The 24504-nt window shown below is 50.5% G+C and overlaps 1 protein-coding gene across 2 annotated transcripts in view; it reads left to right on the forward strand.

Moving 5' to 3' along the window:
• Positions 1-21942, forward strand: part of UNC5D (unc-5 netrin receptor D) — a 91183-nt gene extending 69241 nt beyond the window's left edge. Inside the window, exons 8-16 of one of the 2 annotated variants that reach the window (XM_042024875.1) lie at positions 388-573; positions 2129-2506; positions 4316-4400; positions 6043-6211; positions 7213-7440; positions 9501-9650; positions 12172-12336; positions 13937-14115; positions 15444-21942. In XM_042024875.1, the coding sequence (XP_041880809.1) occupies positions 388-573; positions 2129-2506; positions 4316-4400; positions 6043-6211; positions 7213-7440; positions 9501-9650; positions 12172-12336; positions 13937-14115; positions 15444-15645 (1742 nt within the window). In that variant the 3' untranslated portion in view covers positions 15646-21942. The remainder of the gene's footprint in view (positions 1-387; positions 574-2128; positions 2507-4315; positions 4401-6042; positions 6212-7212; positions 7441-9500; positions 9651-12171; positions 12337-13936; positions 14116-15443) is intronic. The other variant, XM_042024876.1, reaches the window with a different exon arrangement.
• The last annotated feature ends 2562 nt before the right edge of the window (positions 21943-24504 follow it).

Below are 24504 nucleotides of genomic sequence, written 5' to 3' on the forward strand. Positions count from 1 at the left end.
TCCATCCCTGACCCAGATCAGGCTCTGCAGGATGCAGGGATCCATCCCTGACCCAGAGCAGGCTCTCCAGTTTGTGGTGATCCATCGGGAATTCTGCTCACCCTCTCAGCCCTTGTTTTCCAGCGCTGCCTGTGCTCCTGCCCAGCTCCACGTCGGTGTCTCCACTTGCCCTGTGTCCCCCCGTGTCCCGTGTCCCCCGTGTCGCCCTGTGTCCCCCCATGTCCCGTGTCCCCCTGTGTCCCCCTGTGTCCCCCCGTGTCCCCCTGTGTCCCCCCATGTCCCGTGACCCCCGTGTCCCCCCGTGTCCCCCGTGTCCCCCCGTGTCCCGTGTCCCCCCGTGTCCCCCCGTGTCCCCGGCCGCTCTGAGCGCTGTTCTTGTCCCCGCAGATGTGGAGCGCGGCGGGGACATCGCGCTGTACTCGGGGCTGGCGGCGGCGGTGCTGGCGGTGGCCGTGCTGGCGCTGGGGGTGACCCTGTACCGGCGCAGTCAGAGTGAGTACGGCGTGGATGTCATTGATTCCTCTGCACTCACGGGAGGCTTCCAGACTTTTAATTTTAAAACAGTCAGACAAGGTTAGTGCGGCAATTTCCTTCTCTTCTCTGCAGAGCTCCCACTGCTCAGGCACGCCTGGATTTGGGGAAGGGGGTTTGGGGCAGCCAGGGCAGGGCCAGGGACCCTGGAACTGGCTCTGGGGTGTCCCACAGACACAGAATCCTTCTTGGCCACACTCCAGATGCTTTAGAAATGCTGTCCCCACCTTCTGCACTGACTTAGGGAAAGCTCAAACTAAAGCAAAGAACCAAACCAGAGCAAGCCCAGGCAGCACAGCTGTACTTCCCTCCTGTTCTCAGTTCAGACCTTGCCCTCACTCCAAGAAAAGGGATTATTCTTTTACTGATACTCTGAGACCCCCAGCTGGAAGTGGTTTGTGACCTGCTGTAACACACAGACACCACGGTCTGTGGGGAATAAATGTGTGTAAAACTGGTTTTGTTAAAAAAGACCCCTAAAACTCTAGAAAAAACCCCACCAGTGCCATAAAATACGGACAAAGCATTTACTAAAATCACTGCTCGGGTTTTCAGGAACGTTGTTTCCTTTGAGCAGGAAGGTGGGGAGGGAGAGAAATGGGGATGAAAGCAGAATGTTTCTCTGATGCTGTGCTGCCATTCTACCTCAGACCTGCCTGATTGTGGGTGGGTGGGAGTGTGGGCGGGGTGTGAAAGTGTCCCCATGTCTCTGTTCTCTCTTCAGAAAAGGGAAATATGTTGCAGAGTTTGTTTGGGGGGGTTTTGTGGTGTTGTTTTTACAGTTTCTTTATTTCCTGGAGACGTTCCTCACCAAGCATGACTTGCAAGAAACTGGGAAAAGGGCTTGGCAGACAAGGACGTTTGAAGGAGGTTCATTCATCCATTTCTAAATCCAAACCTTTAATTAGGGCTGTGTAAATCTCAATGACTGCCTCAGATAGGAACATTTTCCTTTGTGGTTCAGTTTGAATCTTGTTTTGAGTCTGGGGAATTGTTTGCTTGCCTTAATGCTTAAAACCTTTCGTTCTGGATGCTCTGAAAATACCCAACTAAAAAAACTAAACAACCAAAGAAAAAGATCCCACCACAAAACCAAACAGCTCAAGGGTTCAGGCCCTAAATCCAGCCACTCCTTCTCATTTTTCAGAGTGTTTTTTGAGGTAAAATTATCCTCTAAATGAATAACTGTGGTGTCTTTCCCTGTATTACTCTTGTCCCACTTCCCTTTCAGCCCAGTTTCCCTCAGGCATGACGTTGTGGGTTTATGTAAAAGGTCTGCGGGAAGATGTTGTCACTCAGTGGGGTTTAATGTAAGGAAAGAAAACAAGAGAGAAAAAAGGGCAAACTCACAAACTTGAATCCAAAACAAAAGGAGGCTCCTCCTTGGATTCCTTGGAGCTGCCTCAGGTGTGGGAAGCATGAAGTGTGTCGGATCTTTGCATCAGTTCCTCTGTTCTCTGACGTGGCCTGGTGTGATTCTGAGCTCTGAGAGCTCGAGGAGGGCAGAGCGAGTCCCAGCGGGAACGGGGAGGGCTCGGGAAGGGATCCCTCAGGTGTCCCCTCCCTCCGTGACACCCCCCTGCTCCTGTGCCCACAGGTAACTCCCTGCTCCTGAACTCGTCCCTGCAGCCCGACCTGACGGTCAGCAGGACCTACAGCGGCCCCATCTGCCTGCAGGACCCCCTGGACAAGGAGCTGATGACGGAGTCGTCGCTGTTCAACCCCCTGGCAGACATCAAGGTCAAGGTGCAGAGCTCCTTCATGGTGTCCCTGGGTGTCACCGAGAGAGCTGAGTACCAGGGCAAGGCCCACCCCGGGACCTTCCCCCACGGGAACCACAGGGCCTTCGGGACAATCCAGGCCAGGAACAAGGCCATGTACATCCAGAACCTGGCCTCCATCTCCACCAGCAGCGAGCTGAGGACCACGGCCCTGTTCGGGCACCTGGGGGGCCGTTTGGTGGTTCCAAACACAGGTGGGTGGATCCTTTCTCATTAAAAGCACATAAAAGAATTTTAGATTAGGCTGCCTGATGCCGCGTTTTATAACGAAATCTAAAAAAAAATGCCAGGAAAGGAGAAGTAGGGGCCCCGTTAATGCAAATTTTGGGAAGTAGGGCACGTTGCCCACACAGGACACAAGTGATCAGAGGGAAGCCTGGGCTGAGGAGTGAGGAGGCATTATGCCTGTTTGAACTGTTCTAAATTACTGCCTCTCTTGATGTGTTCAGCATGAAAGTCACATTAATCAAAGCTGTGGCTTGCTTGGATCCTGCTCCAAAGGAAAGGCTCCCCGGGAAGGGGTCGATTCTGGATCTTATGTAAGGGGCTCACGTTCCAGCAGCAGCACCGGGCCCCACAGCCCTGCCTGGGGGGCAGAGGGACAGCCAGGCCTGGGGACAGCCCCACTGCCCACCAGGGTCCTGCCCCTTCCTGCCTGTCTGTTTCCGCTTTCTTGGAGGAAAAGGTGCACAATTCCCACAGCGGGGCCCTTCCGAGTCAGCCCCATCCCGGGCTGGGTGCTGGCTGGGATGTTCCCTTTGCTTTGTGTCAGGAGTTCCGTGACTTCAGGGCTTTGTGGGACGTCTTTGAGACTTCAGAATTGTTTGTGAAATGAGCTGAACAGCAGCTCAGAGCCAGCAAAGGCTGTCAGGGTCCCAGCCCTGCAGCTGTACCACAGGGCTGTGTTTGCTTCACCCTGAGCCACAATCCTTACCTTGGGCATCTTCTCTCTCCAAAAGGCAGCACAAAAAACCAGATACCCCATTGCCAGCTAAGGGTTATCATCCTTCAAACTGCAGTGACATTTATTCACTTTAAATTCAGCTTTGTTTTCGTTTGACCAGTGGCTCTGGGATTATCTGCTGCTCTCTGGTTGAACTGGATGATTTAGAGCTTTATCCTTCATGTCCCATAAAACGGGTGCGTTAAAGGTTACCATAAAAAACGTGGTTTGTGTTTAGAGAGGATTGATAACAGCGACAGTCCAGGGCTGCACTGTCATGCACAACACGTGGAATGTTTGCATTTCTCCACAGACTGGATTTGTGTTGAGGAAGGAACATTGCAGAGGCACTGAGTGAAGGCATGAATTAAGAATTCCCTCATACTGTATATTTAGCTACTTTATGTAATGATAGTCCCATCAATTAGATTATTAAAATATGTATTTGGTCCACTCGCAATTTATGTAATTCTGCTGCCTTTATGTAAGATCAGCTTTGCTAAGCAGTTGTAAATTCCAGTGTGATCAAGTCAGTGCCTCTCCGAGGCTCTGCAGTGTGTGACAGATGCAGTCAAACACATCCCTCGTCTCCTGAGAGGGAGATATAAAGCAGTTTAATTCCAGTGGTACCCAGTGGAAAACTCCCTTGTTAACTTCTGATCCCCTCTGGTGGTGTAAAAGGAGAATGGGGTCACTTGGATCCAGGGGCTGGGATGTGTAGGAACAAAGGGGTGATCGCCCTGCAGGCTCAGGCTGGGGCAGGGGCTCTCTCCATGAGGAGATTCCCCGGGACCCCACAATGATCAGGTTTGATTTCAAAAAGGAAAGGGGGAAAGAGCTTTCAAGAGGCTTTTTGGGAAATTAGATGTCTTTTCCTTTAATGGAAAAGTAACAGCTTTATTTCCTTTAATCATTTCTTTTCCTTTCATCTGGTGACGTTGCCATTCCAAGCAGGAATTCAGAGGAACATTCCCTTAGGGCTGGTCCCTGGGGTGTGTGTTCCCTTTCCCTTACATCCCTGCCCTTCCCAAGGGTCAGTCCTGCCCTTGTTCTTTTGCAGGGGTCAGTCTGTTGATCCCACACGGAGCTATTCCTGAGGAGAGTTCCTGGGAGATCTACCTGGCCATCACGCAGAAGGAGTCCAGGTGAGAGCACACAAACACAGACCCAGGATCATGGATCTGCCGCCTTCACTGCATGTGGAACGTGCAGGAGTCACTCCTCGTCCCCACTGCTGCTGTGCCCACCCTGCTGTGACCCTGTGAGGGACACAAAAGTGGCCTTGGAGCGATGCTCCCGTGAAATCCATGGAAACCTTGGACATGCTGCCAAAGGAGATAGTGGGCCTGCTGCTCCCTTCTCCTCTCCCTGCTCAGGGGGAACTCAGCAGCTGCAGCTCAGGCTCCGGGGGTGCTTTGATATTTTTGGACACTTGGAAGCACCGAGGCTTCGGCAGAATTTATTGTTGTGGCACTTGAAAAAAGAAAACAAGAAACTGGCCTTTTTTTGTTACCCTGTTGTGGCTTTTCTTCCTCCCCTGCAGTCTCCCTCTCAGCAACACTGGTACACAGACTGCAGGGAGGGCCTGGAACATTCCAGCCTTTCCAGCAGGGATGGTGTTTTCAAAGTGCATTTTTTGAGCACCCACAGCTACAGCCCCACCGAGCTGGGAGATGGCAGAGCTGTGCAGAGCCAGCTTGGATTTGGAACCTGAGGGATTTGAGCCCAGGGCTGCACGTCAGGGTGTCACCAGGGGCACTGGAATGGGGTATCCAAGTGAGCTTGGGCTTTTCCCCTTTTTATATCCTGGTTTTATTATTGTATCTTCTTACTTTTGTCTTGGTTGAGGTCCTTTCCCTAATTTTTATCTTGGTTTGAGGTTCCTCCTCTCATTTTTTATCTTGGAAACACCATTTGCTGTAATCTGAGGAGGGAGCTGCGTGCCCAGTCATTTAGAAGCTGATAATGGGGATCACACAACCCCAGTGAATTAAAATACAACCAAACAGCACCGAAACCCACAGGGCAAGAGACTTCATTGCTGGCTCAGTGTCCAAGTGAGTCTCCTCTGCTCTGGCACTGCTCCTGCCCAGGTGTTTATTCCAAGAGATGCAGAAAACACGTGGATGCGGGGCTGGGTTAAATATGAGTGGGAGGGAAGAAAAGCAGATTCTTCTCTGACATTTCAGTCAGCAGGCAGAGGATGCAGCAGCCGTTCATTCAGCCCAGGTGAATCCCTGGAGCTCAGCTGTGCTGGTGGGGTCTCCCCTGCCTGTCCTGGTGCCACAGACATGGTTCCACTTTGCCCAGTCCTAAATCCAAGCAGAGCCCTGTCCCTGAGCCTGTGTAAGTCACTGGGCTCGCTCCTCCTGCAGAATATAAATGGGTTTTCAAAGCAGGGAGATCACACACAATCTGGAAAAATTTATGAGCCTGTGTTTTTTAAACCATAATTTGTTTTATCTTCGCTCCTGTGAAAATATTGTTGATGGCAGCGTTTGAAGGCAGAGCACGGCAGGGACGGGACCAGCTGGTGCTCGAAGCGGGGCTGGCTGGCACAGAGCAGTTTCAGTGCTGGATTTGGGTTAAACAAATTGAAATGTATTTTAAATACCAGAACCCTAAACTGACCGGCCACTGATTGGAGTTAGATGGGTCTAATGGGTTTGTTTCATCTGCAGCTGCTGCTTCCACGTGAAAGGAGCAGAAATGAGCTTATCTTACTCTGTAGCAGAATGTCAGTGAATTCTCACTCCTGACAGCCGCTCTTGTCTTTGCTGCCCCAAGCCTCGAGCCGGAGGGCCCCGAGGTGCTGCTGGGGCCCGAGGTGAGCTGCGGGCCCCCCGAGCTGAGTGTGAGCACTCCCTTCGCACTGACCATCCCGCACTGCGCCCACGCCGACCCCCAGCACTGGAACATCCACCTCAAAAGGAGGACTCAGCAGGGGAAGTGGGAGGTAAGCTCAGCCCCCAGCCTGTGCCCATGATGGAAGTGGAATTAACCCTTGGTGCAGGCGCAGGTCAGACATTCTGTCAGGGATAGGCACAGAGAGACAGCTGAGAGAAACAATTACAGCAACAAAACCAAGATTTTGCACTTTGTGAAGAAGCAGCAGAATTGTTTTCGGCTGTTTTGCCAAGGTGTGCAAAACTTTATGGCTACAAACCCCATCCATGGATCCCATAACTGCAGCCTGTCCTTTCCCTCTCTGAACCCCGACCTGGATTTTGCTCTGCTTTAAACCATCCCCAGGCCAGGCCAGGTTTCCTAACTCAGATTTACTCAGCCCTTGGGCAGCTCCAGCAGGGCTGGCCACAAGCAGCCTGGAATCACTGAGGAGTGAGACACAGGAACAGAGGGACACAGGGACAGAGGGACACAGGGACACAAGGACGTGGGGACAGAAGGACACAGAGTCACGGGGACAGAAGGACAAAGGGACACAGGGTCACAGGGTGCAGCTCCTCCTGGCGGGGCTGCAGGGCAGGACTGAGCAGCAAAGGCAGAGCAGAGGGAGTTTTTGCTGGAGGTAAACATGGCTGTAATGGGAGTTCTGGAAGGAAGTCAAACCCCAGCTGTTGTTCAAGGTTTGCTTATTGACTTGAACCTTCAAGGTAATTTTTTAACTTGGGATTGGGGGAAAAAATTAGCCAGGAAGTCAAGAGCACTTGAAAAAAGCCGCTAGAATTGCTTACGCATCATCATTGTTATCGTAGTACACACCGAGCTCTGCACAGGGCATGGCCATAAATCCTCCGGCTGACTCAGGGCTAAATTGGGAATATTCACCCAGGGAAGCAGTCCCCCTTCTCCCTTTCCCCAAGTGCAGCCTGGCTCTCAGCAACACTCTGCATTCCAGTTGAATATAAATAAAGAACTAAAGCCATGACTCCTATTGTCGAGGCCTATTGATTCGACTTCGCTTTATTCTTTTTAAACCTGAATTTCATTTTGCAGGAAGTGATGTCTGTGGAAGAGGAAACTACTTCTTGCTACTGCCTGTTGGATCCTTATGCCTGTCACATTCTCTTAAACAGCTTTGGAACTTATGCCCTAATTGGGGAACCCATCTCTGACTGCGCCGTTCGACAGCTGAAAGTCGCCGTTTTTGGCTGCCTGTCTTGCAATTCTCTGGATTACAATCTGAGGGTTTATTGTATGGATAACACCCCTTGTGCGTTCCAGGTAAATGGCTTCACTTTGCTCCTCTGGGCTTTGTTTCTTTTTCCATAAAATGCTGACATCCTTTTACTCCCTGGGCAGCCCCAAACTTAACCCAATGAGAATATTGCATTTTTTAAGCCACTGCTGCACCATTAGAATAATTCCCTTAATTTTCCTGCAGTTCTGGATTTACATGGAGAGCTTTAGGGTAGCCGAACTCTTTTGTCATTTTTTGCCATCTTCTCAGCTACCCAAACTCACTCAGCCCTGATTTACAAAAATTGAATTATCCTGCATTTCCTGTAAGAAAAAAAACCCAAACCAATCCCCACGTGGCAACTGAAATGATTTTCCTGCGCCGTGTTCCAGGACAAAATAATGACATTCGCTGGCTTTTGGTAAACTCAGAAGCTTTAACAAAATGCTTTTCTTTGGGGAACTGAAATGCAAACTGTTGGGAGATGAATTTTACCTTCCTCTTCCCGTCGCACAGGAGTGGAAACACAACTCTGACTGAAGCACACGCTGCTGCCTCTGTGCTTCTAATAAAAGCCAAGGCACCAAAAGGATTGTTAGAGGCTCACAATGGCTTTGTAATTATCCTCTTTATAACACTTAGACAATTAGTGGGTACCGGTGTCTTCCTGATGAGTCTGGAGGAAATGATCAGAAGAATAATTACCAGTTCTCTGCGTTCCCAGGAGCGAGAGCGGGGTGTTTGTAGATACTGAGACAACTCTGCATTCATGGAATGGTACAGCCCTCAAAAGCAAGTCAATATTAGTGGGGAACATGAAGAACACAGAGTTTTTTGGATAAAATATCGGAGTTGGGGTTGCCAAGTTGCGTTTGACAGTTAATCCTGCACAGTGCAGGTTTATATAAAGAGACAAAAGTCATTATTTTTCACTTTTTCCCTGTGTGAAAACTCTCCTTGCTTCCTCAGCAGCTGATGTGGCCCTTTATGAAGTCCTGGGTGTGCTGGGAAACTCCTGGCTCTGAAAACTTGAGAGACCCAAGTCCTTTGTGTTTTGCCTTTGCCCAAATGCTGCTGCTGTGGGAGGAGCCCCAGCCCACGAGTGTCGCTGAAGGCAGAGCAGCACTTCCAGAGCATTCAAAAACATCCAGCATGCTCCAGGAATTCTGAGAATAGTTAAGAAATAATCTGCTCCCTTTGTGGCTGGAAACCAAAACCTGAAGTCTCCCAGTTCCTTCCTTCATATGAACCCAACTGCCAGGAGTTAAACCAGACCAAATGCCTGTGAAAATTGGTTTCTAATAGAAATCCATTAGTGCAGTTTCAGAGAGCTCGAGCACTGAATTTCCAGAAGGTCACAACGATTCCAGGAGCTCCTCTAACGATGACTCCGGTCCTGACAAGCACTAAACCCCTCAGATGGACACCGATTTTATATAATTTGTGTGGATTAAGAGAGGTAATTTGGAAGGGCTGCTTGCCTGCTGATTTTTAAAGACTTCTGCAACCTCTCCTTCCTCACTGGTGTTTTTACTGCAACAGCACAGGAACAAACATTGCTTAAGTACAGGCAGGGGTGATTTTTTTTCTGCCATTACGTTTTAAATTCACAGAATTACATAAAAATGTCGCTTGGAACAGAGCTCTGGAGGGCTGTAGTGCACAGCCCTGCCCGGAGTCTGCCCTTCAGACTGCTCAGGGTCTTGTCCAGAGATTCTGAAAGTGCCCCAGAGACGGGAAATGGAACTGAACGATTTCACCTGAAGTGTTTGAGGGCTCTGTAAAGCCTTGAGAGAAGTTTCTCAGCAAAGCTGCTTTGGGTTCAGCTGTGCTGGGCTGCACTGGGGGTGTTGGAGTGGGGAGACAGCCAAAAATTCAGTGTCCCAACCACCATTATCTGTCCAGAAATGGGGCTGGCAGTGCCCAGACCCAAACCCAGCCTTTTAGGAAATACAAAGATCAACCCCATCAGCTGCCCACGAGAGAAACTCCTCTGCTGCATCCAGCACTGGGGGGAACCAGGAACCTCCACAGAGAGGGATTTTTAATAGATTTGGGGTTTGTTCCTATACTGAAAACATTCTCTCCTCCTCCTCCCTTGCAGGAAGTGGTTTCAGATGAAAGACTCCAAGGAGGGCAATTGCTGGAGGAGCCCAAACTTTTGCATTTTAAAGGCAACACCTGCAGCCTCCAGATCTCAGTGCTGGACGTCCCTCCCTTCCTGTGGAGGATCAAACCCTTCACGGCGTGTCAGGTACCTGGCATTTCACCTGCTTCCCTCTGCACTGGGGTGGGCAGAACCCAAAGGAGACCGAGGTTCCTTTTATTTAAACGGCTTTAAATCTCCCGAGCATTTAACAAAAACATGTTGCCTCTTGATTTTGACAAACACAGATTTCGTTTATAACAGAACGCTGTAAATTTGTCATTTTACAGAAATGCTTGTGCTTTCCCTCATTTCTGTTGCCTCCAACAGAAGGCAAATATTCCTGTTCAAACTTAACCACTCCTCAAGATGTTTCTAATATCTGTCATTCCAGTTTTGACATAACTATGGAAATATGGCTAAAAATGACATTTAAATGTAACCACGAGTTCAAATCACAGCATGCAGAGACCACGAATTAGAACTGAAGAGCAGCAAATTGGTTTTTTCTCTTCTCCGTTAATTAAAGAGGCTGTTGAAAACCAGAAAGGAAAAAATCAAAACAAAAGAAGAATTTCCAAGGATTTTGGTGACTGGAAATCCTAAGGAATGTGCTGGCACATGGAGTGGGCTGGTTTTAACATACAGCACTCAATTAAAATGCACAATCTCCCTTCTCCCAGAGGCAGGGAGACAATTATCCATCCTCCAGGATTTTGGCAAAAACCCTGTTTTAAATGTGTTGCCACGTTCTCCAAAACATGAGGGCAGTGGGCTCTGAAAGTTACAAACACAGACCCACAGCCAGAGGAAGCCTCTCCTTGTTAACAACGTGGGGAGAATTTGGGCTACAACTTCAGAAATGAAGAAAGGAATCTTAGGGAGAAGAGCTTTTGAGTGTTTCATTTGTTCTCCTCTCTTACCTGTATTTTAAAAGCCAAACTGAGCAGGATTAGGATGCCCCAGTTCTACAGCGAGGACCTGCCAGTGTGTGCCCCAAAATAAATCAAATCATAGGAGTTTCCTCCTTATGCAACAAATTCAGTTCTGCTCCCAGCAGATTACGGAGCTCCATACTTTGATTAATTTATTGTCTCTTAATCCCTTGTCCAAACATGAAGAATAAATGTCTGGAATTCAACCTCCAAGTGCCATTTAGAGCCTGATCAGAGCAGGGACTCAGGGCTGGAAAAAAGCCTGTGCAAAACCTCTGCTGCCAGAATGGGCTGACCCGGGGCTGCCCCGACCCAAAGGAATATTTACATTTTATAACCGAGCGTAATTGGGATGGCTTGGGCAGCTCAGAAACACAATCATTGTTCCTGAGAGGAGCTGCAGAACCTCCCCTGGCTCTGTGCTTCCCTCGCAGTGAAAAGTCTGGTGACAGCTCTGGTTTGCTTCCAGCCTCTTTATAGAGAAAAGAATCTATTTTTGCACGTGGAGTTTCTTCCAGTGTTCCCTGGGTTCCTCTCCTACGTCCCACCCTGTGAGAGCAGCTGCTTGTGCTGCCTGGCAGGAACAACTGAACACAGCCTGTTCCAGGAATGTCTCTGGTCCACCAACAAAACCGCCACGGGCAGTGTGGGGAGGGAAGATTTATGGAAATGATGTCTCAGACAAGCAGCGATGCTGCTCGAAGGCCGGAGCAGATGAATAAATCACGCGGAGGAGCTGGCTGGAAGGCAGCTGGTGGCAGGTGGCACCAGGATTCCTCCAGACTCCGCTCAGAGCCTGTGTTTGTCCTGGCCTGGCAGGAGCAGCTGCCCAGAGCTTGGCTCCCTTCCCACCGGGGATCCCTCAGAAGCTGTGGGTGGTGCAGCAGCAGAGGCAGGGATGGGCATGGCACAGAGCTGGGCAGGCACCTCTGGGCGCTCAGAGCAGCTGTTTGCCTCCCATCCCGCGTCTCCTGGAGCATCCAGCTCTGCCTGGGGCCATGAGATGATTTACGGCCCCTCTGTCTGCAAGGAGCTTCATTATAAAGGCAGGATGGAGCTGGGAGCGTTTCTGGAATACTCCAACCACTCATTGTTGCACCACACGTGGCTGCTCTGTATTGTTTCACACAACTCCTTTCAGCTGAGTGATTCTTCTACTCAGAGTGAAAGCAGAGATGATTACCCTGAAAAAAATCTAATTACAGTTGCTCCACTTCTAACATTTTTCTAATGTTTCCTTTAATGCTGTGAGTATCTCGCTACTACTGCTGTTCCCAGCTCGGGATCCAGCCTGGGGCTGGGCACAGGCAGGGAGCTGTGGGGAGAAGGGGAGGGTGGCAGGGCCAGGGCAGCTCTTGGTGGGAAATTCCTTTCCTTGGATTCTGTGTACAGGGTGATTCCAAGGAGACACAGAGAGGACTCCTGATCCTGGCAAGGGGGAGGAAGTGAAACCCTTCCTTTTTAAGAGTTTTTAAGCATCTTTTTTGAGAGTTTCCCATCACTTGTTCCCCTGGATGAACCCTGAGCTCCCGGTCACTGCAAAATCTTGGTGTTTATGAATGGAATTGTCACGTACTGGCTTTGTGCTGCTCGGAGCCAGAGGGGACGTTCCTGAGCTCGCCCCAGCAGGGCAGGATGTGGGTGGGTGTTTTCCCCTCGCGTCCCCCGGCCCTGACGCTGTGCCCGTTCCCCAGGAGGTGCCGTTCTCCCGCGTGTGGCGCGGCAGCCCCCGGCCCCTGCTCGGCGCCTTCTCCCTGGAGCGCTTCAGCCCCGCCACCACCCAGCTGTGCTGCAAGGTGTGCGTCCGGCAGCTGCAGGGCCACGAGCAGCTGCTGCACATCCAGACCTCCGTCCTCGAGGTAAAGCTCCGGCACCCCCTGTTCTGTAGGGCGAGAGGGTCACGGAACAGAATCCTGGAATGGGCTGGGCTGGGCTGGGCTAGGGTGGAAGGACCTTAAAGCACATCCAGTCCCACCCCTACCATGGGCAGGGCCACCTTCCTCCATTCCAGGTTGCTCCAAGCCCCTTGGACCCTTCCAGGGATGGGCCACAGCCTCCCTGGGCCCTGGTTCCATCCCCATTTTTGTCCCTTCCCTGTGTAGTTTTTGCTCAAAGCTGTAACCAGTCTTTAAAGCCTTGCAGATCCCATTTCCAGCAGAAATCAAGGCACAGAGACTCGTCAGCACTAATGATAATTTATCAATCATTTAATAATTTATTGTTTGGGTTGGTGGTTGCAGTTTTCTAGCAAGAAGCTCTTGCAGAGCACTGAGGGTTGGGTACAAACCGTGTCTCATGGGGCCTGGGCCCTGCTCACAGCTAAAAGAGATCAAACCCACAGCTGAGCAAGCTGCTGCTCTGTCCCACAGCAACAAGAACTTCAGCAGCTTCATTTTTTTTTAGATTATTGAGTATCTTTGTTGATTAATCCAGATTAATACCTCTGGATTAGAGCTCTGCACCCAGAAATGCTCCGTGCAGGGAGTGCAGCAGCTGGGCAAGAGCAGCACAGACATCATCCTGTATAAAAACTCCTCAGAACTGGCCGAGTGTTTTTCCACTCCTTTTTTGTCATCTCATAAAACCCCTCTGCCGCTCTCTCTGTATCTCCAGCCCGTGCTGCTGCTGCTGCTGCCATGCTTCCCCTCTCTGCTGTGTTTTTAAGGGCCTTGTCTGTACACAAGTCCCCAGAGCATGTTCCAGCTCTGCCTTCAAACAGATTTGCTGGTGTGGAAGCTTTTCTCATGCCTATCTCCAGCAGTGATTGAAGAGGGAGGATAATTTGACTGCAAAATAAATCTATAAGTGACACCTCCCCCCCCGGAGCTGCTCCTTGCGTGACAATGCCCGGAGCGCCCGGGTCGCTGTGCTTATCTCACACGTGCAGGGCAGGAGCATCTCCTGCTCTGAATATGGAACAGGAGCAGCCAGAGCCCGGGGTGGAGCTGCAGCACCATTGCTGGGCCTGGCTGGCCCTGGGGATGTGTCAGAAATGTTGGATGAAGAGGCTGCGCCATCACTGTGGGTTAATATTGATGCTGTGTCACTCTCGGATGAGTAATGCACTGAAATTTGACTCGTGTTATGCAAGACTGGTGGAAAAGATCTACAAAGGACCTGGATTTCAGGGAGGGTGGGAGAGCTGAGGTGCTTACGGAATTCAGGTGTTTATAAAAACCCAAACAAACAAAGAAACAAATTTGTGTGTCCATGTTTCAGGCTTAAGCACTTGAAGATTTAGAAACCCAGCACTGCTCTGCAACACAAAGATAACCAAAAGAGAAAACTCATAGAAGGAAAATAACACTTTTAAAGGTTTTTATGCAGAAGTCCTTGTGATGTTCTCCCAAATCACAAGAGCACCTCTTAGCTCTGTCATTTTCAATTCAAGCCACAGGAGGAATCTGAGGCCCGGGTTTGATTCTTCCTTTACCTGCTTTGTTTTCCTGTTCCCTGCAGACTGAGAGGGAGAACATCACCTTCTTTGCACACGAGGACAGCAACTTCCCCGCCCAGCTGGGCCCCAAGGCCTTCAAGATCCCGCACTCGATCCGGCAGCGGATCTGCGCCACCTTCGACGCCCCCAGCGCCAAGGGCAAGGACTGGCAGATGCTGGCCCAGAAAAACAGCATCAACAGGTGATGGCAGGGCCCTGGCAGCGGGACTTTGCACCTGAAGTGGGAATTAGTCACTGTGCAGGGGGTGGTGTGTTTGTTTGTTCGCTGGTGCCAGGGGTGTGGGTGGGGAATTAAGGGCTCTCAGGGCTGAGTGGGGGTCACTCCTCATTTCCTTCGTGAGCAGCTGCTGGGAGCTGTCAGCTCCTCGTCCTGGGCTGGGCATTTTTCTGTCCACCCTCAGGAGTCCAAGGCTGCAGAAGGATTTTGTCCATCATGGAAACAGGTGTTCAAAGCACTTAGGAGGCTGCACGTTCCCCCAGACAAATCCCCTTGGCTCTCATGGGTGCATTTCCTATTCCAAAATGAATCCTGCAGATTTTTTCTTTTTTAAGGGAAAGACATTTTTGAAAGAGAGAGTCATGCTCTACTGTTAGGAGTAATAATATTATGATTATTAAAACTGAAAGATGCTGTAAAAACCAATTTACTTCTTACTTTGCTTTTTCCGCTTGGCTAAATTAAATCGGTGGAGGCAGCTCCCTCACAAAATATTTTCTGATTGTCACAAACTCGATGAATGTGTTCCCAGGGGAGCAGAGGAATACTTAAATCAAGCAAAGTAACTTTCCATTGGTTTCTTGCTTTGCATGGGAACCTCAATAAACCACATCTGAGCCAAAGGAAAAACAGTTTTGGATAAACATTTTTGTTTTACTGAATTCTGTGCAAATCACCCCTGCAGGGTCCTGAAAATTGCTCATTAACAAAACAGAAAATCCCAGATGAAAGGTGGTGTGTCTTTGCATGACCACAGGCATCAACTGCTGTTACAGAATCCCTCTCCCTGTCCAATCCCTGCTGCATTTCCCAGAGATGCTTCCCAGAAGCAGATTTGTTTGCCCATCCCGAGGGCAGCACTGCTGGGCCTGAGACACCCCGGGCTCGCTGTCCTTGTGCTGGGCTGGGCAAGTGCCACGTGAGGAGCCACCCCAGACTCGTGGTCACTGTCCTTGTGCTGGGCTGGGCAGGTGCCACCTGAGGAACCACCCCAGGCTCGTGGTCACTGTCCTTGTGCTGGGCTGGGCAGGTGCCACGTGAGGAACCACCCCGGGCTCGTGGTCACTGTCCTTGTGCTGGGCTGGGCAGGTGCCACCTGAGGAACCACCCTGGGCTCGTGGTCACTGTCCTTGTGCTGGGCTGGGCAGGTGCCATGTGAGGAACCACCACACTGGGGGGCTCCTCAGCTCATCCCCCCAGCTCTGCTGGAGGATTTTTATTTTCCCAGTGTGGGCACAGGGTGCAGCTGCAGCCCGGGCTGCTCCTCATGCTTTTTCCCTCCTTCCCTGCAGGAATCTCTCGTTCTTTGCCACCCAGAGCAGCCCCTCCGCTGTCATCCTGGACCTGTGGGAGGCGCGGCACCAGCACGACGGGGACCTGGACTCGCTGGCCTGCGCCCTGGAGGAGATAGGAAGGACACACTCCAAAGTCTCAGACGTGGCAGAGCCCGAGCTCGAGGAGCCCGAGTTCCCCTCCAGCAGGAACGGGCTTTAGTCCCTCTGTACCCCCAGGACGCGCGGCCAGCCTGGCTCTGACACTGGGGCAGGGGACAGGAGGGTTTGTGCCCCGTGGGGATGGACTCACCCCACACAGCAGTGGCAGTGGGAGGAGCAGAAGCAGTCCTGCTAAAAATCCTCTGGTGATCAGGAAAATGAGATTCTCCCTGTCCTCCTCCACTTAAAATCCGTCTTTTGGTGTCCCGAACAAAGCTGCACTTCTGCCAGCCCCGGGGCAGGAAGGAGAGGGACACAGAGCCATAAGAGGTAAATGTTATCGTGTATTTAGGAACCAGTCATGTCAATGTAATGCCTAGTGAAAATCAACAAATGATGTTGGATATTTAGAGCCACTGGAGGTTAACCCCGGTTAAAAGGTTTCTCACTTCGAGAGTGGTTTAAAATCCCATCACATTGTCACTTTATGTCTGCTACAGGAAAACTGAAAATTTGGCCTTATCCTGTTCAGATGTTTGAGGAATTAGAAGATCTCATAATTATCTCATATCATGTGTATTCCAAATAATTTCTTTGAAAAATTTAGTCCCTTAATGAATGTATGTTTGCTGCAGAGCTTTGCTGCCTGCCCTGTTACCAAAATGACAGAACGAACCCCTTCTCCCTGAGACTGGGGGGTGTGCACACGCAAGAGGAATTTTCTAATTTTCTACGTCTGCAAACTTTCTTAGTCAAAAACTGTCTTTGGGGGTGGATTTAAATAACCAAATAACACACGGGAAATTTCCAGCCCTGTTTTAGCGAGTTGAGACATTTATTTTTATTACTTCATGCTCTGGGGCTGAGCTAAGGAAAGGTGAAGGCAATCAGCACAGCTTCGTTTTGGTTTGGTTTCAGACTGAAACCACAAACCCCACACGGCACTGCCAACACTGGCCTTGATTCTGTTGCACATTTCGGGAATTTCACAGGATCCAGAGCTGGCTGTGGTACACTTGGTTTAGTTACAAATTCACCACCAAAATCAGAGCCTAACCAGAGAATTCGCCTCGTTTTTATCCGTTCCATACAAATATGATTTCTGACTTCACCCAAACCAAAAAGAGCTGTCACTGTGAGCGAGGGCCTGGTGGAGCTGGTACTGAGCCAAATCTCACCGTTATTTTGACCATTCTTTTCACCCACATCCTTCACCAGTTCGTGTGGCTGCCAGGGGCACAGCCAGGAGAAAGCAGGAACAGAAATGAGGCTTTGGGAGCTTTGTGGAAATGCAGGAAACTGAAAACAAGGATTTGGGGGCTTTTTTAGCCTCGTGAGAGAGCAGCACAACAGGGCAGGTCCAGTCTGGAACTATTCCTTCACCTGGGATTGCAGTGTGAAAACCTCAACAACAACAACAACAACCACCACAACTCTCTCCTGGCTCCTGCTGCTCTGAACTTGCAAATGTCGCTGCTCTCCCAGCTCAGAAATACCCTGAGACTTGGGAATCCTGAGACTTGGGAATCCTGAGACCTGTGCAAACATTTCCTGCAGCTCAGCGTCTCCCGCAGCCTGGCAGGAGCTCCTGCGTGCAGGGGCAGCGCGGCGGCTGCCAGCAGATTGAGGGGCAGACAGAAATACCGGCAGAGCCGGCAGCAAGCTGTCACTGCTTTTAGCAGCACATGCTCCTCGCTGGGCTGGAATTATATTTCCAGTGACTGCCAGTCCTCCTCCTCAGAAACCTGTTCTTCGTTGGACAAAATGTCAGGCATTAGAAAAAACAAAATAAGGAATGGCATCCAGGGAAAAGCGGCAGTGTCTGTGAGCTGCCGTTGTCGGGGAAACCGGCCCCAGACTGTCTCCAGCAGGGAATTTGTTCTCAGCGCCTCAGATCAGCTCTGGTTCTTGAGCAGGCTGGGGCTGGGTCCCCCAGCAGAGCCCCAGCCAGGCCTGCAGGTGCTGCAGGGCCATTCCCGAGAGCTGCATCCTCCTGCTCTGTTTTCCAAACCCCTGGGAGCTCCCCTGACATCCCGGGCCCCAAGGAGCTCCTGTGAGCTCAGCCCTCCCATCTTCTCCCCAGGGAACACCCAGGGGTTCTGTCAAGCCTTGGGAGCTCTGGAGACCCTCCCAGTGCAGGACACCCAGCTCTAGTGGGAGCAGAGCCCAGCCTGGGCTGGTCCCCCAAAGCTCAGCTCGGAGGGACCCCAGCCCTGCACTGGAATCCCAGTTCCACCCACAATCCCGTGGAGTTCATGTCCTGAAAGGGAATAAATGTCCAAACTGGACCATGCCAGAAGGAAACTGTTTCCTCATGGCCTGGGGCAGGGCTCACTTGGATTTTGCCCTTTAGGTTTTGCTCCCTGGTTTTCCTTCCCTTTGGCTAAAGCAGTTCTCTGTTGCTGATCTCACTCTTTGAGAACCTGAATATCAACAGCTCTCGAGTTTTCCTTCCTACTCCTGACTGTTTTGATGCTCTTATATCTTTAAATGGACCAGAAATGCCCCAAATATTTATTTCCTTTCTCCCTTTCTCTTAAAAAGACCTTTTGGAAACCTGTGCACATATTTACATGATTTGACCCAAAACACAGATGTAGAGGAGCACCTCTACAAAAGGAAAAGGATTAGAGGCAAGAAATTAAAAATTCATTCCTTTCTTCTGTTGTATAAATTACGATATTTGAAAAACAATTTTCCCGAACTAGGAAGTAAAAGAAAGAGAAATGTGATTTTACCCCCTGTAGATTCCACGTGGCTGCCCTGGCTCTGCTCAGAGGAAAGAGCCATTCTGATTTCACATCACCAAAGAATCTGCTTTAATAGATTTTCATCTTCCTGAGCACTTTGCCCAGGTATTTCTGTGCCGTGAGTCATTCCAGACTAATGGTTGCATTTTAAAAATGACTTCCAGCTCCGCCAGCACCATAAAGCTCATTTCCATTTCATACCGCCCTGCACTCCCACGGAAGTTTTATTGGGATTATTGCCATGGCTGAAAAGATACCAACAGAATTCTCTCAAAATCCAGAGAACTGCTTTTGTCATTGGTTTTATCTCTGGCTGCAGCTGGGCCTGGGCACTGCTGGCTTTCAGAGACACTTACTCAGTATAAATCACCAAAAAGGGATCTTGCAGGGTCCAGCGTATTCACACCACACTGCAAGTCCATTCTTCTTCCCCACTTGCAAGGCAGTGCTGTATGAGTTTTATCACATTCAATAACTGATCAATTCCAGAGCAGCTCAGGTCCCTGGTGAGTGAAACAAGGGAGGGACTGGGCTGGGCTCCTGGTCACCATCGGAATCTTCTTTCTCCAGGTTCTGCCTGTCAAACACAGATTGCAGTGAAGAGCTGCGTTAGTTCTTGGCTGGTAATTAATGGAGTGGAAAACAGGAAATGAGGTTTTAAGCCCTTGGCAGCCATGGATGAGCTCCAGGGTTGCCTCTCTGGCCTCTCCTTGACTGATTCCCCCAAGGAGCTCTCACCTGTGGCACAGCAGGAGCAGGTGAGCATCCCTCACCCAGAGCCTGTTCCACGCTACCCCTGCTGTGGAGCGTTTCCCAGGGCTTGTTCATTGCTGGGATGAGCTTTGGTGAAACTCCTCCCTGGACTCTGGGGGGTTTCTGTGACAGCATATGGAACACAGATCTGTCCTTCCTTGGACATTCATGATGGTCTGGTTAAAATTACCGAAAGGATTCCTGAGCAAATCCAGTAATTAACCCACACGGTTCCTGCAGCCCCCACTGCAGGTGCTGGTGATCATGACCCATTCCCAGGTATTTCTGTGCCGTGAGTCATTCCAGACTAATGGTTACATTTTAAACTGGAACGCAGTCTTGCCTTTCCTCATTGCCAATACCAGCAGCAATGGTAGCAAAAACCTCGTTTCCAACACAGACAGAAAGAAATAAATCACTCTAGGATTAAGGACTCATTCGGAGCATCGATGGATGGTGACAGTGTCCGCAGGGCAGGAGGCAGAGCCACTGCTCTGCTCCTGCCACGAGTGAAGGAGAACCTGTCCGTATCCATGTTCACTGTTCTGTCCAAAAATCCAATAAATGTCTAGGAATTTGCCACTATATTTTTTGTATTAGAGGTGAATAGTGCAGATTCTACTGGTGTTTCTTGTCTGGGGCTGGGGGGGTTGGGGGGGCTGTAGTTCTCAAGCTGTTGCAAAAGCTGCTTTAACTGAGCTGTGGAGTTGTCTTGGTTTGTGCTTTACAAGGGAGGGCCAGGACTCGTGGGCAGCGTGCCCTCCTCATGCCACAGGGTGCCCAGAGCAGGAGCCACTGTGCCCTGCAGCCAGGGCTGAGCTGTCCCTGGGCTGGTATGTGCCCACAGGGCCATGGCTGTGCCAGCAGAGCCGTGGCTGTGCCAGCAGAGCCATGGCTGTGTCTGCAGTGCCGTGGTTGTACCCGCAGAGCTGTGGTTGTACCTGCAGAGCTGTGGTTGTGCCCACAGGGCTGTGGTGGTACCCACAGGGCCGTGGTTGTGCCAGCAGAGCTGTGGTTGTGCCAGCAGAGCCACGGTCCTGCCCACAGGGCTGTGGTTGTGCCCACAGGGCTGTGGTTGTGCCAGCAGAGCCACGGTTCTGCCCACAGGGCTGTGGTTGTGCCCACAGGGCCGTGGTTGTACCCGCAGAGCTGCGGTTGTGCCCACAGGGCTGTGGTGGTACTCACAGGGCCGTGGTTGTGCTGGCAGAGCTGTGGTTCTGCCCACAGGGCCGTGGCTGTGCCCACAGGGCTGTGGTTGTGCCAGCAGAGCCATGGTTGTGCCCACAGGGCCATGGTTGTACCTGCAGAGCTGCGGTTGTGCCCACAGGGCTGTGGTGGTACTCACAGGGCCGTGGTTGTACCCACAGAGCCATGGTGGTACCCACAGGGCTGGGGTTGTGCCGGCAGAGCTGGGGTTGTGCCGGCAGAGCCGTGGTTGTGCCCACAGGGCCATGGCTCTGCCCACAGCTGCTCCCTCCGTGTGCCTCGCGAGCCCTCGGTGCAGAGCGGAGCCCGTGTCACCCGTGTCACCCATCACTGTACGTAGGCCTCACTGTCCAGCCCCAGGAAATGTGTAGCACTTCATGAAGTTCAGGGTGTCCTGCACCGAGCTTGGCACGGCGGGAGGGGAGGACACAGATCTGACCCAGGAACAGGGATGGTTCCTCCCAAACCCTGCCAGGACTGACGACACTTGGGTCTGGCAGTATGAAACACCCAGCACCTGCCGTTCCCCACACTGGGATTGGGAATGTTGACCTATGGCTGGGGTGTCTCCTCAAGCAATCCCTTCAGGTTTCCCCATTTGGGCACTGGGGAAGGAATATTTTTAGGTGAAGCTGTAGTTTTTTGCATCCTTTCCCCTTTCAAACCCCAGCCCTCACTGCTGAGCCTCAGGGCTCCCTCAGTGCCTCACCGAGCTGGACGGGGCACACACGAACCCTGGGCTCACAAATCCAGATTCCTGATACGGATCTGGGAACAGCAAACTGACATCACCTAATCTGGGATTTGGGAGCGAGCAGAGCTGCCTCCTCCCACCTCTCAGTCAAATTCCTCCCACTGTGACTCCGATCCCGGCTGATAAATGGGTACAAAAACGTTAAATGTGCACCTTCTGTTGATCTGGCTGTGGTAGAGTGTGATGCTGGTCAGCCTGGTGAGACTCTGAGCAGTGTCAGACAAGAGATAACAAAATTCCCATTGCATTTTCAACTTCCAAAACTTTGGACCAGCTCTTAGGTGAAAACGGGAGGAGGAACTTCAACCTAACCCAACACAAACTATAACTTCTAAAAAGCAAAAAAAAAACCCCACAAGTATTCCTCTAGAGAGACCTCTTTTCTCTTCTGCTCCTTTATTTTTGCAACAAATAGGTTGTGAAAAAGTTGGTTCTTGGCTGCTCTGCCTGAGCCTCCCTCCATGCCCCAGGCTCGGTGTGTTCAGGGTGAAGGGGGGCAGAGCTTTGGATGCTTTCTTTAGGATGAAGCTGAAGGAGTGGGGAAGGGAGACAGAACACGGGATCAAAAGCATGGCCTTGGCTTCATACCACACTTTCTGTGCCTTGTTCTATCAATGTAAATTCTGAATGTTGTACAGTAGAGATACTTGGGAAAGACTCCTTGGAAAAGGCTGCACTGGCTTCTTTTTTCAGCACATGTACATATATAAATATATATACATATATATATTTGGTAATGCCAACCAGCTGTGTTATATTGTCCTGGAGAAGTCAAACTGGACAGTTTGGGTGTTTCTGTAGAGTTTCAGACCTGTACGGCCCCGGCCTTTGGAGAGAAATGTACAGATGGGAATAATGGATATCGGCTATTTATGAATAAAGAGTCTTTTACTGACATCTGACCCTGCTGTCCCTTCACTGCTGGGATCAAACAAGGCACGGCACTGGCAACGTTGGATTCCATGGAGGTTTGGGGGTGGGGGTTTTTTTGTTTTAATAATTCAGTTTATTTCCCTTTCAGAACAGCCCCCCAAAACCCTTCCCAGCCCATCCCCGAGACTGAAGGTGGGACAAAGCTCTGGGGCACCCCCAGCACTGTCACACCATCAACCCTCCGTGGGTGACAAATGGGAGCCTGGGCACGGCCCTCACCCTAAGTGGGCTGTAATAAAATGAGTTGTTAGTGCACGCAAAGCAGAGGCGCAGGACAAGTGCCATAAATCGGGATCTCCTGCCAAGATTTTACTGCCTGCTCTGAAGTTGTTATCAGCAGAGACACCCAACGCCATCTCCTGTCACACCCCCCTTTAGAACCAACAGCACCGGCATGAACAGCCCCGACAGGCCCTGTAAAACCAGCCGGGATTCATTGTGTTTGCAGGGAAATGGTGGCTGCTATCGTAAGGAGTTCATGCACTGGGATTTAAGGAACAGCCACTTAAAAATGCTGCTGCAAGAAGAGGCTGCTGTGGGGGAAGGTCCTGGTTTGGGCCATTTCAGCCATTCTGAAAACACAACCCCAAGGTGACATTTCCAACACCAAACCCCACCTATTTATTCTTAAGCATCTCAGAAATTATTATTTTAAAAGGACTCAATTTGCAAACAGCTCTGAAAGATTGCATTTAACGAACTGTCAATTAAAATTTGTCTAATTCAAGCCTGAACCTACCAAGAAAAATTGAACTGACACCTCTTAAATGAGACCTTGAGCATCAAACTAGAAAGTCCCCAAAACTCACCTGCAGATGGATTAATGAAGCACTGTGAACCTTAATGTAATTGCAAAAGGAGTAATTCCAGAACCTGCCAGGAATAAAGGGGCACTGAGCCCCTCGCCAGCCAAGCAGGACCTTGAAGACGTCCCAGACTCGTTTAGTGCCACCAAATGTCCCCAGAGCAGGAGGCTCTGGCACAGCCCGTTCCTGTGGGGACAGGGAAAAGAGAAGGAGAGGAAAAGCTTCTCTCCCTGCCTGTGTTTATTTCTTGCTGTGCTTTGAGGCCATTTGGTTGCTGACTCAAATCCTGTAACCCTTCTGTTGTGACAGGAGGCAACACTGCAGAGAAAACTCCTGGTTACAAACACCAGGGACTAATTTAAACCAAACTGAATAAATCCCAATCTGGGCTCTGCTAAGGAGCTTTGCGCTTTTTTACTTTTTTTTTTTTTCCTCTTCTGAGATATCAGTTGGATTTTATTTATTTTATTCCAATACTTACCTGCAGACTGTTTTCCCTTATTTTGTTTTTGGTTTTTTTTTTTTTCTTCTTTTTTCCCCTTAGTTCACCAACAGCCACTCACAGATTCAAACCCTAACTCATGGTCAGTGCCCAAAGTCCTACGGAAAGCTTTGTTAGAAAAACACTCAAATAAATCACAGGCTCTTAAAAATCCATTCAGAGTTCAAAACGAGCTTTAAAGCATGTCCTTCAAAGAGCTGGGTTCCAAAATCCCGAATTTTGTCTGGGATCTCGGGGTGAGATAGACTGGGCTGCGCAGGAGGGCTCGGAGCTCTCCATCACCTGCTCCACCAGAATTAGTGGGAAGGGCGCTGAAGAGCAGTCACTGAAATAGAGAGAGAGGGAAAAAAATACCCCCGGCTTTTTGGGAGTGTGAAACAATCAAATATTGGCATTTAGGGCAGCCCCCGTGCCCTGCAGGGAGGGCAGCGCTGGCTGTGCCTGCATTCGGGGGCATCCCAGGACTTCCCAGGGACATTCCAGGGGCACAAACATCCCCACCCCAGGGCCAGGCTGTGCCCACAGCCCACCCTCAGCTCGGACTGGTCCCAAACACCCGGGACCTGCGGGATGCCAGCATTTCCTCCCCTCTCAGTGGGGTGAGCAGCTCATTAAATCTTCCCGGCAAGGTGATTTTATTATCAGCTGCCAGGCCCAGAGATTTACTGCCCCATTCTTCACCTGCCCTCTCCCTGCTGCTTATTCCTTTGTATTTGTTAATGGCCTTTTCTCGTGTTATATAATCCTGTCAGGAGTGTGAAAATGTCTCTCAGGACTGTTCATGGGGTGTAAATCACGCGGCCCGTGGCGCTGACAGCGCTGAGTGTTGGTGGCAGGAGCCCCGGCCTGTCCTCCAGTAATTGTCAGCACATGATAAGAAAGTGTAAGATTTAATAAGGTCATAAAGCAGAATGGCAGGAGCCGGGCTGAACGGTATTTTTTTCATTAACATTCAGAAAATCTGGGTTCGGTGGGACAATAAATTAACAGCAGCTGAGCAGAAATGACCCATTTGATTATTCAAGACTTTCCAGGAGCGCGGGGGAAGCAGCAGGGCCGGGAGCACCTCTGCCATTCCCACAGCAAAGTAATTCCTCTGTGCCCTCAAAGCTCTGCTCCCCGGGCACCGAGCTGAGTCCAGCCACAGAACCACGCTCGGGAGGGGGGAGAAGAGAGGCTTCGCAGCTGATTTAGCTTTGAGTGGAGTGAAAGCAAA

This window comes from Corvus kubaryi, unplaced genomic scaffold (genome assembly GCF_017639235.1).
Source record: "Corvus kubaryi isolate FWS band 111438036 unplaced genomic scaffold, C.kubaryi_AGA036_p1.0 37265, whole genome shotgun sequence".
Taxonomy (NCBI): Eukaryota; Metazoa; Chordata; class Aves; order Passeriformes; family Corvidae; genus Corvus; species Corvus kubaryi.